The 14,617-nt window shown below is 33.3% G+C and overlaps 1 protein-coding gene across 1 annotated transcript; it reads right to left on the bottom strand.

Moving 5' to 3' along the window:
• Window positions 1-12,326: 12,326 nt before the first annotated feature.
• On the bottom strand, window positions 12,327-14,183 carry LOC140828236 (NAC transcription factor 32-like). Its single transcript, XM_073191223.1, has 3 exons — window positions 13,843-14,183; window positions 13,011-13,285; window positions 12,327-12,926 (listed from the first exon to the last, which is right to left on the bottom strand). Exons 1-3 carry the CDS (start codon window positions 14,009-14,011, stop codon window positions 12,546-12,548), a joined length of 825 nt encoding a protein of 274 aa, XP_073047324.1. The 5' UTR covers window positions 14,012-14,183; the 3' UTR covers window positions 12,327-12,545.
• Window positions 14,184-14,617: the final 434 nt, after the last annotated feature.

Genomic DNA, 14,617 nt, shown 5'->3' on the forward strand with positions numbered 1-14,617 from the left:
AATAATAATAATAATAATAATAATAATAATAATAATAATCTAATATAAATTTTTAAAGTCTTGCTATTTAGTAAGGAATATAAGATTTTGAATAATATTACGAGTAATATACTAATGGTCTGAAGATGATAATGAAAATGAAATTTTCAAATATTTCTCAAAAAAAAAATTTTGAAGTTACATAATTAAATAGATTTAAAATTCGATCTATCGATCAAAAGAATTCATCAATTCTCTTCCCTCAATTGATATTCGATCCACACAATATACAAGCTAATTAATTCATCTGTTTTAAGAACGGTGTTTGTAGTATTTTATCAGGGAATTAAATGATGAAGCTTACTGTTCGTCTTCTCTACGGTAATCAGTGTCTTTTTCATTCTTTCAAGGAAGCAAACTATTTGTTCATTGTCATTTGTTGATTGGTCGGTCGTTGTGTGTTTCCAGGGTCAATCTGGAGAAACCAGAAATGGATAGTAAGCAAAATTCCATTCGCTTCCCCCTTTTACATGTGTGGACTATTTCACCATCTACGTTTTGTATTGAAAGCAATTTTTGACTGGATTTGGATAAGGAATAGAAAGACAGATTGATGGCACAAACTGTTGATAATCTAAAGAATAAAACACAGTAATTTTTCGTGGTCCAGGCTTAAAGAATTGCCCTGTATCCACTTTGATATTGAGATCAATTCCACTATATCCAAGATGAAGAATATCCTACTCAAGTGCAAGAGTTTTTCACTCAATGCCTTTCTACAGCAGTGACACTTTCACACAGACTTGCTTCTAGTTTGATCAATCCTTTTCCTTGGATACACCAGAATTAATTCCTCGTACTCACAATCTTCTATGTTGCACTGTCCTTATTTATACTAAAGACTAAGCCAAGAGTTTTCTGGTATGGCAGTTACTTGGTGCTCCCTTTGAATCTTGATTCTATGTGGCAATGTTCTTTTTCCCACCCTGAACCATCTGGCTCATAACATCCCATGCTAGATAGTGGTTCATGTATTGAGCATAAGTGAACCAAATCCCTTCAAATCTGCACCTTGGTTAACTCATGACCTCAAGATCGGTTCCTCTGTTACCGCAGAGCTTCTTTCATCTTTCCATCACTGACCAAGTCTAAAAGATGTTGGAATTTTGCACTAGTGACTAGCTTATTTAACATATCAGCAGGTTTATCCTTTGTTGAGATCTTTTCCATTTCATCCTCTCCCTGTTCCACCAGGCTTCAAATGAAATGCATCCTTGCATTGATATTTCGGTCCTGCATTGGATTTCGAGTTAGCTGCAAAACACTTTGGCTGTCACTAAAAACGCCACTATTGGTACCAAACTAGTAACGACGCGACCCACACAAGCTAAATCTCTTGAAAAGTAATTAGTCCAAAGATGAAGGGAAGTTGTTCTTTTTGTCTATCCTAATGTCGACCTAACATTTTCATATTTTAAAGTTTGTACTTGTTTTTTATTTTTGTAATGTTACTCTTAAACAATATCTTTTACCTATTTCAGCATCTAGATTATGTTTCGTGATTACCTTCTTAGGCGTGGGTTCCTATAGGTATATGGTGTTTCAAATTTTTTGGTGGTTTAGTATTATTATTTCCAAATTGTTCTCATTACTACCTTACATTTAAAATATCACCCGATTCTTGCAATATATTTACTTAATAAAACCTAACAAGGGCCTCTTTTTCACAGAGGCAATCGCGAAGTCGGACCCGCCACAATGACATTTTTTAGGCTTGTGTCTTTACCTTTTGACAATGCTTTACTTTTCTTATTAGGATTTCTTAGTAGCATTGTCTTAGGGTTTTTTGTATTATTAATTGTTAAAAAAATAATTTCAAAAATTGTGTGGGGGTGGCGTTTTGCAGTATTACTGCAAAACGATGCGTCTGCTGCAGCTTTTTCAGCACCTACAATGTTCGTTATAGGTGTAAGTGGACGCTGCAGGTTCAATAATTTCACCAGAAAACTGATCAATTCTTTCATATAAATAAAATCATCATATAAGTAGTAAAATAATCAAACGAAAAAAGAAGAACAACTATTTTTCCATTTGAAAAATAAATATTTAATTTTTTATTTTGTACATACATTAAGTTATTATATTATTTTTTAATAACTTTTTAAGTTTTATTTTTAATTTATATTATCATCTGATTCTTACAAAATATATAGTTAATAAAATCTAACAAGGGCCTCTTTTCCATAGAGGCAATCGCGAAGTCGAACTCGTCACGATGAGATTTATGAGGTTTGTGGCATTAACATTGCTTGTTCTTTAACTTTTGATAATGCTTTACTTTTCTTATTAGGATTTCTTAGCAGTTTTAATAACAGTATAATGTATTAGGACTTCAACTCTAATTATTTGGGATCTTGTAAAGGTAGACTTAGTTTGGTAACACTAATAATGGCGTCTGATTATTTATTTTCAAGGATATGTAGAGCTAAGATGATAGTCGAGGTATGATGAACAGCCATGCTCTTGGCCAGCCTTTTTGCATTATGCCAGATGATCTATTGAGAAAGAATGCCATGTTTTGCTAAAGTCACGACATCATTCAGTTTGTTTTTACTTAATTTTTTTTCCTTCTTGGTTTTAGCTTACTCAATCTTATAAAAAAGGGGTCATTTTTCCAATTAAGAGAACGGGGAGTTGCATCATTTGAGACACAGTCGTAAAAGGTGCGCGCCTGGTTGCTCCTAGGCGTTGGGATGCCCCGTAGGTGCGGCCTTGATGGGTGTTCCTTTTTCTGGGTGCAAGTTCCGATTGAGCGCGCCTGGCTGGAATTTTGTTTCCTTGTTTTTCTAGCAATAGTGCAATTGCATGACTTTTTTTTTTCTCTCTGCTAGTCAATATTTCAAATCCAATGATATAATTGAAAAAGACGAAGAAGATGTTAAATGAGGGAGATGTAAGAAAAATATGATACATATCAGAAAGGAAGACCTACCGTGTAGGAGTTGGCAACGGCCAAGAAGCCTACATATTTTGACAAACGTGCTCACTTTAGAAAAATGAAATGCGTACATGTTTCTCCTTCTGAATCTCGGCTCCCGATACATTCATCGATGGTATGAAAAAAAACGTCTATAAATAGAGCGATTGAGGTCTCTAAGCACATACACCTCATAAAGAAATACACACCTCATAAAGAAATATACACCATCTATTGAGAGGGTGGAGTGCTTAGAAGACTTCAACCGAGAAGAAAAGCAGTGAAATCAAAACTTTCAATGGCCGGAGGTAATACTCGATTTAAACTTCCACATATAGTTTTTCATGTTTTGTGTCGGTTAACAATTTCAAATGTCTTATGTGTGGGACCCTCCCGTATTTTTTTTTATTTTTAAAATAATAATAATAAATAAATATAAAAATTAATTATGCGGGATCTTATGCTGGGAATAATTCGTTTATTATTATTATTTTTTTTTAATAATAATAATAATAAAAATAAATAAATAAATAATGATTAATGTGTTATTAAGTTATATGTAAAATTCGGTATACATATAGCATTTGGTCAAATCATTTGTACACATTAAAAATAATTTCAAGTTCGACGTAATTTTCAATACATGTTTAGAAATTATTTTTGCATGTTAGATAATGTCAAATATTACGGATAAATGTTTGATTTGTACATGCAAATTTAATAGTGTGTTTGCATTTATTCTAGAATTTTAAAATGCAAATTGTATTGAAAAATATTTTGAAAATCAATATTCACATTATGTTCATATTAAATTATATTGAGATGAACATATCAAGTAAGATGTGAATACAATATAATAAAATATTTCAGATATTCACAAATGAACAAATAATCCTCACTTTATCACTACTCTGATAAAAGAGAAAAACTGATGAGGAGCCTACATTTTTATGTAAATATGATCCTCACTTTATCACTACTCTGATTGAAGAGAAAAACTAATGGGGAATGTAATTGTTCATATTAAGTAAAAATGTGAATATAAAGTTATTTAAATTTTGGCTTATAAAGATTCACATAAATGTGGATAATTAAGTTGAATAATAATTATAAGGTGACGTAAGAAAACATGATCTGAGGGAGTTCTTCATAGACCGGTTTAAACTGTCTTGACTAGCCACTGGTCTCCCTGATGAACATTGCTCTGTCTAGGAGTTGGGTATTTAAAGGGCCTTAGCACTACCTATCTTTCCTGGGAGCACTCTTGGAAAGTGTTGATTGCGAAATAATTATTATATAAAGCATTAAGTAAAGCCAAAATTTTGTACGGTGAACCGTATAATTTTAAATAATTGATGAATAGCCACATCATCCTTAATTATGAAAAATTATGCATTAAGTGGGTTTGGATCACATAATGGACATCAATTGTAATTAATTATATAAAAATAATAAAAGTTACCCCACATGGATTTTTATTATATTTATATAACTAATTAGGTTAAAATATCAAATTATATTTTTCTTAATTTACCCACAGGATTTAAGAAAAATATATTTTGATAGTTTTATCATAAAGTTACAGAAAAATCTTATTGAATTAAAATTTTAGCCCACAGGCAAATTTTATGTCTCTAGATTTTTAAAACATGAATTACATTGGTAAAACATGATATTGTCTCAAAATTTTAAGCATATGATATTTTGTGCAGTTATGCAACCTGCGACTTTTTCTGATATGAAATGTGACATTCCCGATCTAAAGGGCGATAATTATAAAATTTGGAAAGAAAGAATTCTTCTTCAATTGGGGTGGATGGATATTGATTATGCTATACGGAAAGACGAACCATTAGCTATTACTGAAACCAGCATTCCTGACGACGTTGATCTTTATGAAAAATGGGAGCGATCTAATCGACTCTGCGTAATGTTCATAAAGACCAAAATCTCTGCTGGTATGCGTGGTTCTGTCGATCAGCATAATAATGTCAGAGAGAGTTACTGAAGGCTATTGATGAACAGTTTCAATCTTCAGATAAGGCACTTGCAAGCACCCTAATTATGTAATTCTCTTCATTAAGGCTCACCAGTGTGAGAGGTGTGCGAGAGCACATCATGAAAATGCGGGACATAGCGGCTCGGCTAAAGACACTTGAAGTGGAAATGTCTGAAACTTTTCTTGTGCAATACATTTTATGCACTCTTACACAACAATATGGAGCTTTCAAAATTTCCTATAACACACATAAGGATAAATGGTCAATTAATGAATTAATGACCATGTGTGTTCAAGAGGAAGGAAGGTTGTTAATGGAAACGAGTGAAAATGTTTTTATGACTACACAAGGAAAGTATAAGAAGCAAGCCAAAGTCAAGGGAAAAGGGAAAGGAATAATTCCACCCCAACCTGACATCAAGAAAGAATCCAAGTGTTTCTTCTGTAAAAAAACGGGACACATTAAGATGGATTGCAATAAATTTAAGGACTGGCTTGAAAAGAAATGTATTCCTACTTCATTTGTATGTTATGAATCTAATATGGTTAAGATGATTTATAACACATGGTGGATTGATTATGGTTCTACAATCCATGTTACAAATACCTTGCAGGGTATGCAAAACATAAGGAAGCCAATAGAAAATGAGCGAAGCATCTATTCAGGAAACAAGATGTCTTCGCATGTGGAGGCTATTGGGACTTGCTGCCTAGTGTTGAATAATGGTTATATTTTAAAATTAGAAAAGACCTTTTATGTTCCTAGTTTTTCTAGGAATTTAATTTCAGTTTCAAAACTTGTACCTCTTAGTTATTCATTTCAGTTTTTGAATAAATCAATAAATTTGTTTTATAAATCAAATCTTATTGGAAATGGTACAATGATTGATGGTCTTTTCTCTATTTCTTTACAAAATAATAACACCACTATGCATGTTCAGGGAGGTATTAAAAGATGTGTTATAAATGAAGATTCCTCTATATTGTGGCACAGGAGATTGGAACACATCTCCATAGAGAGAATTAAAAGATTAGTAAATGATGGAGTACTTAGTACTTTAGATTTTACTAATTTTGAGACTTGTGTGGACTGCATTAAGGGAAAGCAGACCAATAAATCTAAAAAATGTGCCAGAGGAGTACAGAAATATTAGAAATCATACATTCAGATATTTGTTGTCCAGATATGGACATGCAAAGTCCGAAATACTTTATCTCTTTCATTGATGATTACTCACGATACATGTATATCTACATGCTTCATAACAAAAACGAAGCACTAGAAGCCTTTAAGGGTTTTAAGGCTGAAGTGGAGAAGCAATGTGGAAAACATATTAAGATCGTGAGAACTGATAGAGGTGGAGAATATTATGGTAGATACACTGAGAATGGACAAGCACCTGGTCCGTTTGCTAAGTTTCTCCAGGAACATGGGATTGTTGCCCAATATACTATACCTGGTTCTCCGGACCAAAATGGCGTAGCTGAGAGGAGAAACCGAACATTATTGGACATGGTGAGGAGCATGTTTAGTATCTCTAAACTTCCTAAATCCTTGTGGACTGAAGCTCTTAAGACAGCTGTGTATATATTAAACCGAGTTCCAACTAAGGCTGTTCCAAAGACGCCATTTGAGTTATTAAAAGGTTGGAAACCGAGTTTGCAACATATACGCGTTTGGGGTTGTCCTTCTGAAATAAGAGTTTACAACCCACATGAAAAGAAACTGGACCCAAAAACTATAAGTGGATATTTCATTGGGTATGCCGAAAAATCCAAAAGGTACAGATTCTATTGTCCATCTCACAACACTAGAATTGTGGAATCAAGAAATGCAAAATTTCTTGAAAATGATTTGATTAGTGGGAGTGATCATTCAAATGACATAATTCTTGATAATGATCACATTAATGCACAACCCTCTTATTCAAATGACAGATTGGTCGTTATCCACACCCCTCAAGACCAAATGGGTGTTAGACAACCAGTTATTGAAGTTCCACAAATTGCTGATGAAAATCCAGTAGATCAAGTTGTTAATGAAGAACAACAAGAAATTGTTGATCAACCAAACAACCTTAGGAGATCTACTAGAATTAGAAGATCAGCTATATCTAGTGATTATGTTGTGTATTTACAAGAATCGGATTTTAACATCGGAGCCGAAAATGATCCTGAAACGTTTTCACAAGCCATGAGTTGTAATGAGTCAAAACTATGGTTTAATGCTGTGAAAGAAGAGATGAATTCTATGGCAGTTAATGGAGTCTGGGATCTTGTTCAGTTGCCTGATGGTGTAAGAGCCATTGGATGTAAATGGGTCTTCAAAACAAAGAAAGACTCATTAGGCAACATTGAAAGGTATAAAGCAAGACTTGTTGCTAAAGGATTCACTCAGCATGAAGGAATCGACTACAAGGAGACTTTTTCTCCTGTATCTAAGAAATATTCTCTTCGTATCATTCTAGCATTAGTTGCACATTTTGACTTAGATTTGCAACAAATGGATGTGAAAACAGCTTTTCTCAATGGAGAACTAGAGGGAGAGGTTTATATGAAACAACCTGAAGGATTCTTCTCTAGTAATGGTGAGCAATTGGTTTGTAAGCTTAAGAAATCTATATATGGATTGAAACAAGCTTCCCGTCAATGGTATTTAAAATTTCATGAAGTTATCTCTTCATTTGGATTCGTTGAGAACCTCATGGATCAATGTATATACCAGAAGGTCAGTGGGAGCAAGATTTGTTTTCTAATTCTATATGTGGATGATATATTACTTGCAACCAATGATAAGGGTTTGTTATATGAGGTGAAACAATTTCTCTCTAAAAACTTTGATATGAAGGATATGGGTGAGGCATCTTATGTCATTGGCATTAAGATACACAGAGACAGAATTCGAGGTATTATAGGTCTGTCTCAAGAAATCTATATAAACAAAGTTTTAGAGAGATATCGGATGAAAGATTGTTCACCAAGTATAGCTCCCATTGTGAAAGGCGATAAATTCAATTTAAGCCAATGCCCAAAGAATGATCTAGAGCGGGAACAAATGAAAAACATTCCTTATGCTTCTGCTGTCGGAAGCTTGATGTATGCTCAAGTTTGCACTAGACCTGACATTGCATTTATTGTTGGGATGTTGGGAAGATATCAGAGTAATCCAGGTTTAGAACATTGGAAAGCTGCAAAGAAAGTAATGAGGTTCCTTCAAGGGACCAAAGATTATATGCTTATGTTCAGACGAACTGAGAATTTGGAAGTAATTGGCTACTCTGATTCAGACTACGCTGGCTGCATTGATTCAAGAAAATCCACTTCAGGATATATTTTCATGCTAGCTGGTGGAGCTGTATCTTGGAGAAGTGCAAAGCAGACATTGACTGCTACTTCCACTATGGAAGCTGAGTTCGTAGCTTGTTTTGAGGCAACCTCACATGGTGTATGGTTGAAGAGTTTCATTTCAGGGCTTAGAATTATGGATTCTATATCTAGGCCATTAAGAATATATTGTGACAATTCAGCTGCTGTTTTTATGGCTAAAAATAACAAAAGTGGTAGTCGAAACAAACACATCGACATTAAGTATTTAGCCATAAGAGAATGTGTTAAAGATAAGAAGTTACTTATCGAGCACATTAGTACTGAATTGATGATTGCGGATCCTTTAACTAAGGGCATGCCACCATTAAAATTTAAGGATCATACTAGAAAAAATGGGACTTGGTTCCTTTATGTAATATTTGTTGTAAGAACAAATTAATGAAACTATGATGTGATATATTCTCATATATGTTGTGCACACATTCAGTTATTCGAGAAATATCAATAAAGTCGGACCTCGAATAAACATTGGGTTTATTCATTAAGTTATACAGATTTGAGAGACATAATGCATTGTAATACATGGAAGATAATATTCGTTTTAAGATGACATATCGCCATGATTCATGTATTTTGTTTTCTCCTATGGTACATGAGATATATGTGTCAAGTGGGAGAATGTAAGAAAAATATGACACATATCAGAAAGGAAGACGTACCGTATAGGAGTTGGCGACGGCCAAGAAGCCTACATATTTTGACAAACGTGCTCACTTTAGAAAAATGAGATGCGTACACGTTTCTTCTTCTGAATCTCGGCTCCCGATACATTCATCGATGGTATGAAAAAAACGCCTATAAATAAAGCGATTGAGGTCCCTAAGCACACACACCTCATAAAGAAATACACACCTCATAAAGAAATATACACCATCTATTGAGAGGGTGGAGTGCTTAGAAGACTTCAACCGAGAAGAAAAGCAGTGAAATCAAAACTTTCAATGGCCGGAGGTAATACTCGATTTAAGCTTCCGCATATAGTTTTTCATGTATACGAAACATGATTTTAAGAAAAATCTCTAACAGGAGATAGCTGAAGTTTTTCTTCATTATTCCATTTTTTTTATTAATTAATGAACTTTTGATGTACATTATTATTTGATATTTGTTTTATTTATTTATTTATTTTTTGCAATCTATTTGTAATTGTGATTAAGTTTATAATAATTGATAAGTTGATAAAGATTCGTTCTGCACAATTCAATGTGATTTTGTTTTCCTTTTTGTGTTTTAGGAATGCAATGCCATACTGTGAAGGTGTGTCCTATTCTCACAATGTTTCCCCTGACAATTTTAAGCGATGGTTTTTCAATTGATTTCAACAATGGAAGATTTTTTTTGGAAGCTTGAATATTAATTTGCGAAAATAAGGTTTTTTTCATTAAAAAAAACACAGTTATTGCCATCATATTTGTTCCTGGAAACTACAAGCCTGATATGCATTTAGTTGATGTAAATACATTCAAAAATGATTGATAAACGATGAAGAATGTTGACATCACAAACACCGACACTCTTTATTTCCAAAAGTAAATAAAAATTTAGCTACTTTTACTGCTCTGTTAACTGAATTTTCCCAAAGTTAATGCTACGAGCCTGATATGTTGTAAGTTTTTTTCAACGAGCTTGTTTTAGACATAAATAGATTATGTGCATGTACATTATTATTATTATTATTATTATTATTATTATTATCTCATTGATCTTATTATATTTTTCACATATATAATAAAAGAAAAAAGAGAAAAAAAAAGAAAAATATATATTTATATATATATATCAGTGTTCTAAAAAGTGGTAGGTGGGTGGTCACCCACTATATATCGCCTAGGTACATAGACAACACTAAGAAGAAAAGTTTATAGTTTTATCACTCTAGCTGGGCAAAGAAATCAACTTCTCCGGAAATCAAAGACGCAGTCGTGATTACGGACAAAGAAAAGGAAAAAGTGAGAGGCAGTAACAGTGGTGTTCGTTGTCATTCACTATATGATGGTAAAATCATAACAGAAAGAGACTTGAATGATTTTACAAACGTTGGAGTTTCTGCATTGGACAGTCGAAGAATGTTATTTAGATTTTAAGTTTGCTCTTATCAGGCGCTTTGCCAGTTTTTACTGAACATTTAGCCATTTATTGTCACTAGCATGAAAGCATATGAGAATATCTATATTATGTAAAACCAAAAATTAAATTAATAAAAAAAATAATTTTTACTCCCTGCATAACATGCTCCAATCCATCAGACAACATTTTGTTCGGATAAATATGGATCCAAACAAATGGTAAGAATTAAAAATAATGATTCTAAGTATTAAATTGAGCTAACAGAACCACTGTTCTCCAAACCGGACCGGACCGGTCGGTCGGACCGGTTCAACCGCGAACCGGCCTCCAGACCGGTCCGGAGATAAGTAAAAATCCGGAAAACCGATTAAACCGAAAAAAACCGGTTAAAACCCGGTTAAATCGGAAAAAACCGGAAAAATCGGAAACCGGAAACCGGTTAAAACCCGGAAAAACCGGAAAAGTGATGTTTATTTGGATATTTGTTCTAATTTTCATCTTAAAAATTAAGTAAAAACTATAAAAACATAAATAATCAATATTTTACTATTTTATTTATTATATAAAATAAATAAAATATTAATTTTATTGATCCGGTTCGATCGTTCGGTAGAAGTGGTTGAACCATTTTTTAAGGCTTGACCGTTTCGATTAACGGTCCGGTTATAAAAACACTGAACAGAACAATACAAATCCAATGATATAAATAGATTTTGAATAGATTAAGTAATATAAGAGTGTAAAAAAAACAATATATGATGTTGATATTTTCTACTTATTATATCATTTAATTGATACATATGCTCATCAAATTAAAACAATTACATCTTGAAGATCTAAAATATTACTTAATTATAATTCTTTGAATAGCTAAGAACATATGACGACAATTGTTCATAATATGTTATGCTCTAAACTATAACCACATGAATATCTTAAATTCGAAATTTTTCAAAAACATGCATTTTGTTAGTCAACGAGTTATATAAAAATAATAAAATATTATATTACCTAAAGAAAGCCAATGAACATGAATTATATTTTGAGGGAGAGAACGATAATATATTTAGACATAAGAATTAAAAATAAACTAAAAATATTCCATTTACCCTTTTTATACCCAAGATATATTTGTTTTTAAAGTAGTGAACTAAGAACTTTTCATTTCCTACAATTTTATTAAACAGAGATTCATTTCCTTAAATTAATAATTAAAATCAACCAACAATTTATGCAAGTTAATTGAGTTGAATGAGAGGGAGATTTCTTAAAGAACCCATAAATCTACATTGTGAGGTATCATTGAGTTAAAATGATATTACTGTATATAGTAATTTGTATGTATAAGTGATAGTGAATAGCACATTGAAATATATAAACATTGGGGCCTAATCTCAACTTTTGTTTTCTAATGGAGATTTAATATTTGAGCTTTGGTAAGCCATCTTGCTGCCATGCGGCGCATTTTAGGTATGTATTTTGATTGGGAAAAAACAAAACCATAATTTCAATAATTGTATTATATGGTTAATACTAATTTCATTTATTTACTCCCTAATATTTAGTCTTAAAACGAGAGCAAACCACTAGCAAACTTCTGCATTTGATCTCCTATTTTCAACAGCTAGCTTGGCTTCAATGTATTAGCCAAGAGGCAAAAATTTGTGTGAGACGGTCTCACGGATCGTATTCATGAGACGGATCTCTTATTTAGGTTATCCATGAAAAAAATATTATTTTTTATGCTAAGAGTGTTACTTTTTATTGTGAATATGAGTAGGATTGACCCGTCTCACAGATTAAGATCCGTGAGACGGTCTCACATGAGACTCACTCTTAGCAAGATTCTTTAGACATTTGTGGGTCTTTTGTATTTTATTGTTCTTTAATAGGATATTGTCGTGTTAGGATAAAATAGACACCAATTTTCTAATATTATTAATTTTATGTGGAATTGAATGCTAGATTAATATATAATTACTCTAGCCACACGTCACGATGCACATATATATATCACCCACAATTGCATAGTTACGGAGATTTGTGTGTCCTGCCCTTACTCCTTCCATAGTTTTAGGTAACTTAACCTAATATTTTCTAGCTAGGATAAACATATACTAGAGAGGGCCTTTGGAACTAAGGATAAATGTCTTGAAGCATAGAGAATTGGTTATTATACTGCATCGGGGAGCCAAAAGGGTCATCATCTTGAAAACCACCCAAGTAAATGTGTTGTAAATCAACGGAATTTTGGCTTTGAACCTCTTTCTCATACGTAAACTCCGGTGACGACTCATGCTCTAAGCTGCTCGAATACGTCTGAACCTTAGGTAAATACTCGTTCATCTTTTGTAATGGCAAGGACATAGGCGCCTGCATCTGGTTATAAATTGTTGCATCAATGTTTGGCTTCCGATCTTCAATGTCAGCAAAATTCATTGCCATGTGATCCATTTTGTAATGCTTTTCAAGAACTCCTCTTTTGTTGTATATTCGACATAATACCCAATCATCAAGCTGCATCAAGAGCACACATCACAAGATAATTATGAAATCAAGTTTGCAGATCAACATTAAAGGTGCACGAGTTAGCTATAATACCCTCAAGTTGTTTTTCTTGCCAGCAGATCTGTCCACGTTAGCTAGACGATATTCATGCATAATCCAATTAGTCTTGATACCCTTTGGAGCTTTTCCGGCATAAAACACCAAAGCCTTCTTTATCCCAAGTGTCTTAGGCTTCCCGACCGGCTTATCAGCTCCAGTTGCCTTCCAGTAACCGGAACCGGCCGTCCGGTTGGGCCGTGAACCGTTCGGGTACTTTCGATCTCTTGGAGAAAAGAAGTACCATTCTTTTTCACCATACAGTGCCATACCTGACATAAATAATTGAATTTAAGCATTCTTTTCCGACATATTAGTTAGATTTTACAGGTAGCTAGCAAAATAAGATATACTACCAAAACAACCGAACCAAATTTTAAAAACTTGAATAAATTAAAAGAGCATTATTGAACACAAAAGCAATCTATACGAGCCATGACAGTAACCAAACATCAGGAAAAAATTCTGTTCCAAGTTCCATCCATAATTTTCAAAGAACAATACTAAAAAACCGAACTTAGTTACCTGATATTTCTAAAACTCAATAACCAAACTAGTTTGGTTCTATTGGTTGGTTTTGGTCGTATCAAAATTTAACTCCCCATTAGCCACAGATGCAAGAAAATGAACATATCACGGCCAACTTTCAAATACAGATCAATTTTCGAATCCCATCTAAATTTACGTCAAATAAATCACATTGGACTCAATCTGGAATTAACAAATAATAAAAATGGAGCATTCAAGATAACCATTCAACATTTTCGTGAATTACTCGAAGAAACAGTCCAGTCTCTAAAAAACTAGGGGGAAAAAGTGAACTAGCTACCAGGAAGGTCCCATGGATCGAACTTATACAGATCAATCTCCGCTATGATGGGAACAGCAATTTGTTGGCCAGAGCACTTGCGGCAGAGGTAATGCACCACCAGCTCCTCGTCAGTCGGATGGAACCTGAATCCCGCCGGCAGATTCAACTTCTGATCACCACCCTTCATTCACACTAGGGAATTCTTCAAAAAAAAATTTAGATTTTTCTTCACATTTGCTCCGCGCAGTTTGTTTGAAAGGAAAGAAAGAGGAACAATCGCGTTGGTTGTATATATATAAGCCAACTTCACACAACAGCTGGCTTTCGAGGTGGGCGGGGCTGCAGCTTATTGTTAGTCTTGGTGCCCGTGGGGCATTGCATCTGTTCCATTATAATATTAAAATTAATTAATTAATGGTATTTATTTACTACCTATAATTATAACTAAATGATCAAACATTTTAAATTTTCTAGTTCTTGTTGTAATAAATTTATCAATACACTATTATTAAAAAAATTAATAATATAATTTTTATTTTAATTAATTTTAAATTTTTACAATTTTTTTGGGTTGTGTATGAATATTAATGGATAAATAAATAAATTAGCACCCCAAGCTGTAATGAAATTAATACGGTTGACCGCAGACAAGAAGTAGAAGTTGACTCTCTAATCATAGGATTCCACGTGGATGGGAAATCTCACGTGTGGTCACCCTCACCGAACTCTTGTGAAAAGAGCAAGTTAATTTAATGCAACTTTCTCCACGCTTGCTATTTGGATCTCGATCCGA

The sequence above is a fragment of the Primulina eburnea genome, chromosome 3 (assembly GCF_022965805.1).
Source record: "Primulina eburnea isolate SZY01 chromosome 3, ASM2296580v1, whole genome shotgun sequence".
In the NCBI taxonomy this organism is placed as follows: Eukaryota; Viridiplantae; Streptophyta; class Magnoliopsida; order Lamiales; family Gesneriaceae; genus Primulina; species Primulina eburnea.

Excerpts from the sequence above, each read along its gene's own strand:
- LOC140828236 (XM_073191223.1), bottom strand. The coding sequence starts at position 14,011 with ATGAAGGGTGGTGATCAGAAGTTGAATCTGCCGGCGGGATTCAGGTTC. Across the intron at positions 13,286-13,842 it reads CGATCCATGGGACCTTCCTG|GTATGGCACTGTATGGTGAA; the intron begins GTAGCTAGTTCA and ends TATTTATGTCAG. Across the intron at positions 12,927-13,010 it reads GCAAGAAAAACAACTTGAGG|CTTGATGATTGGGTATTATG; the intron begins GTATTATAGCTA and ends CTCTTGATGCAG.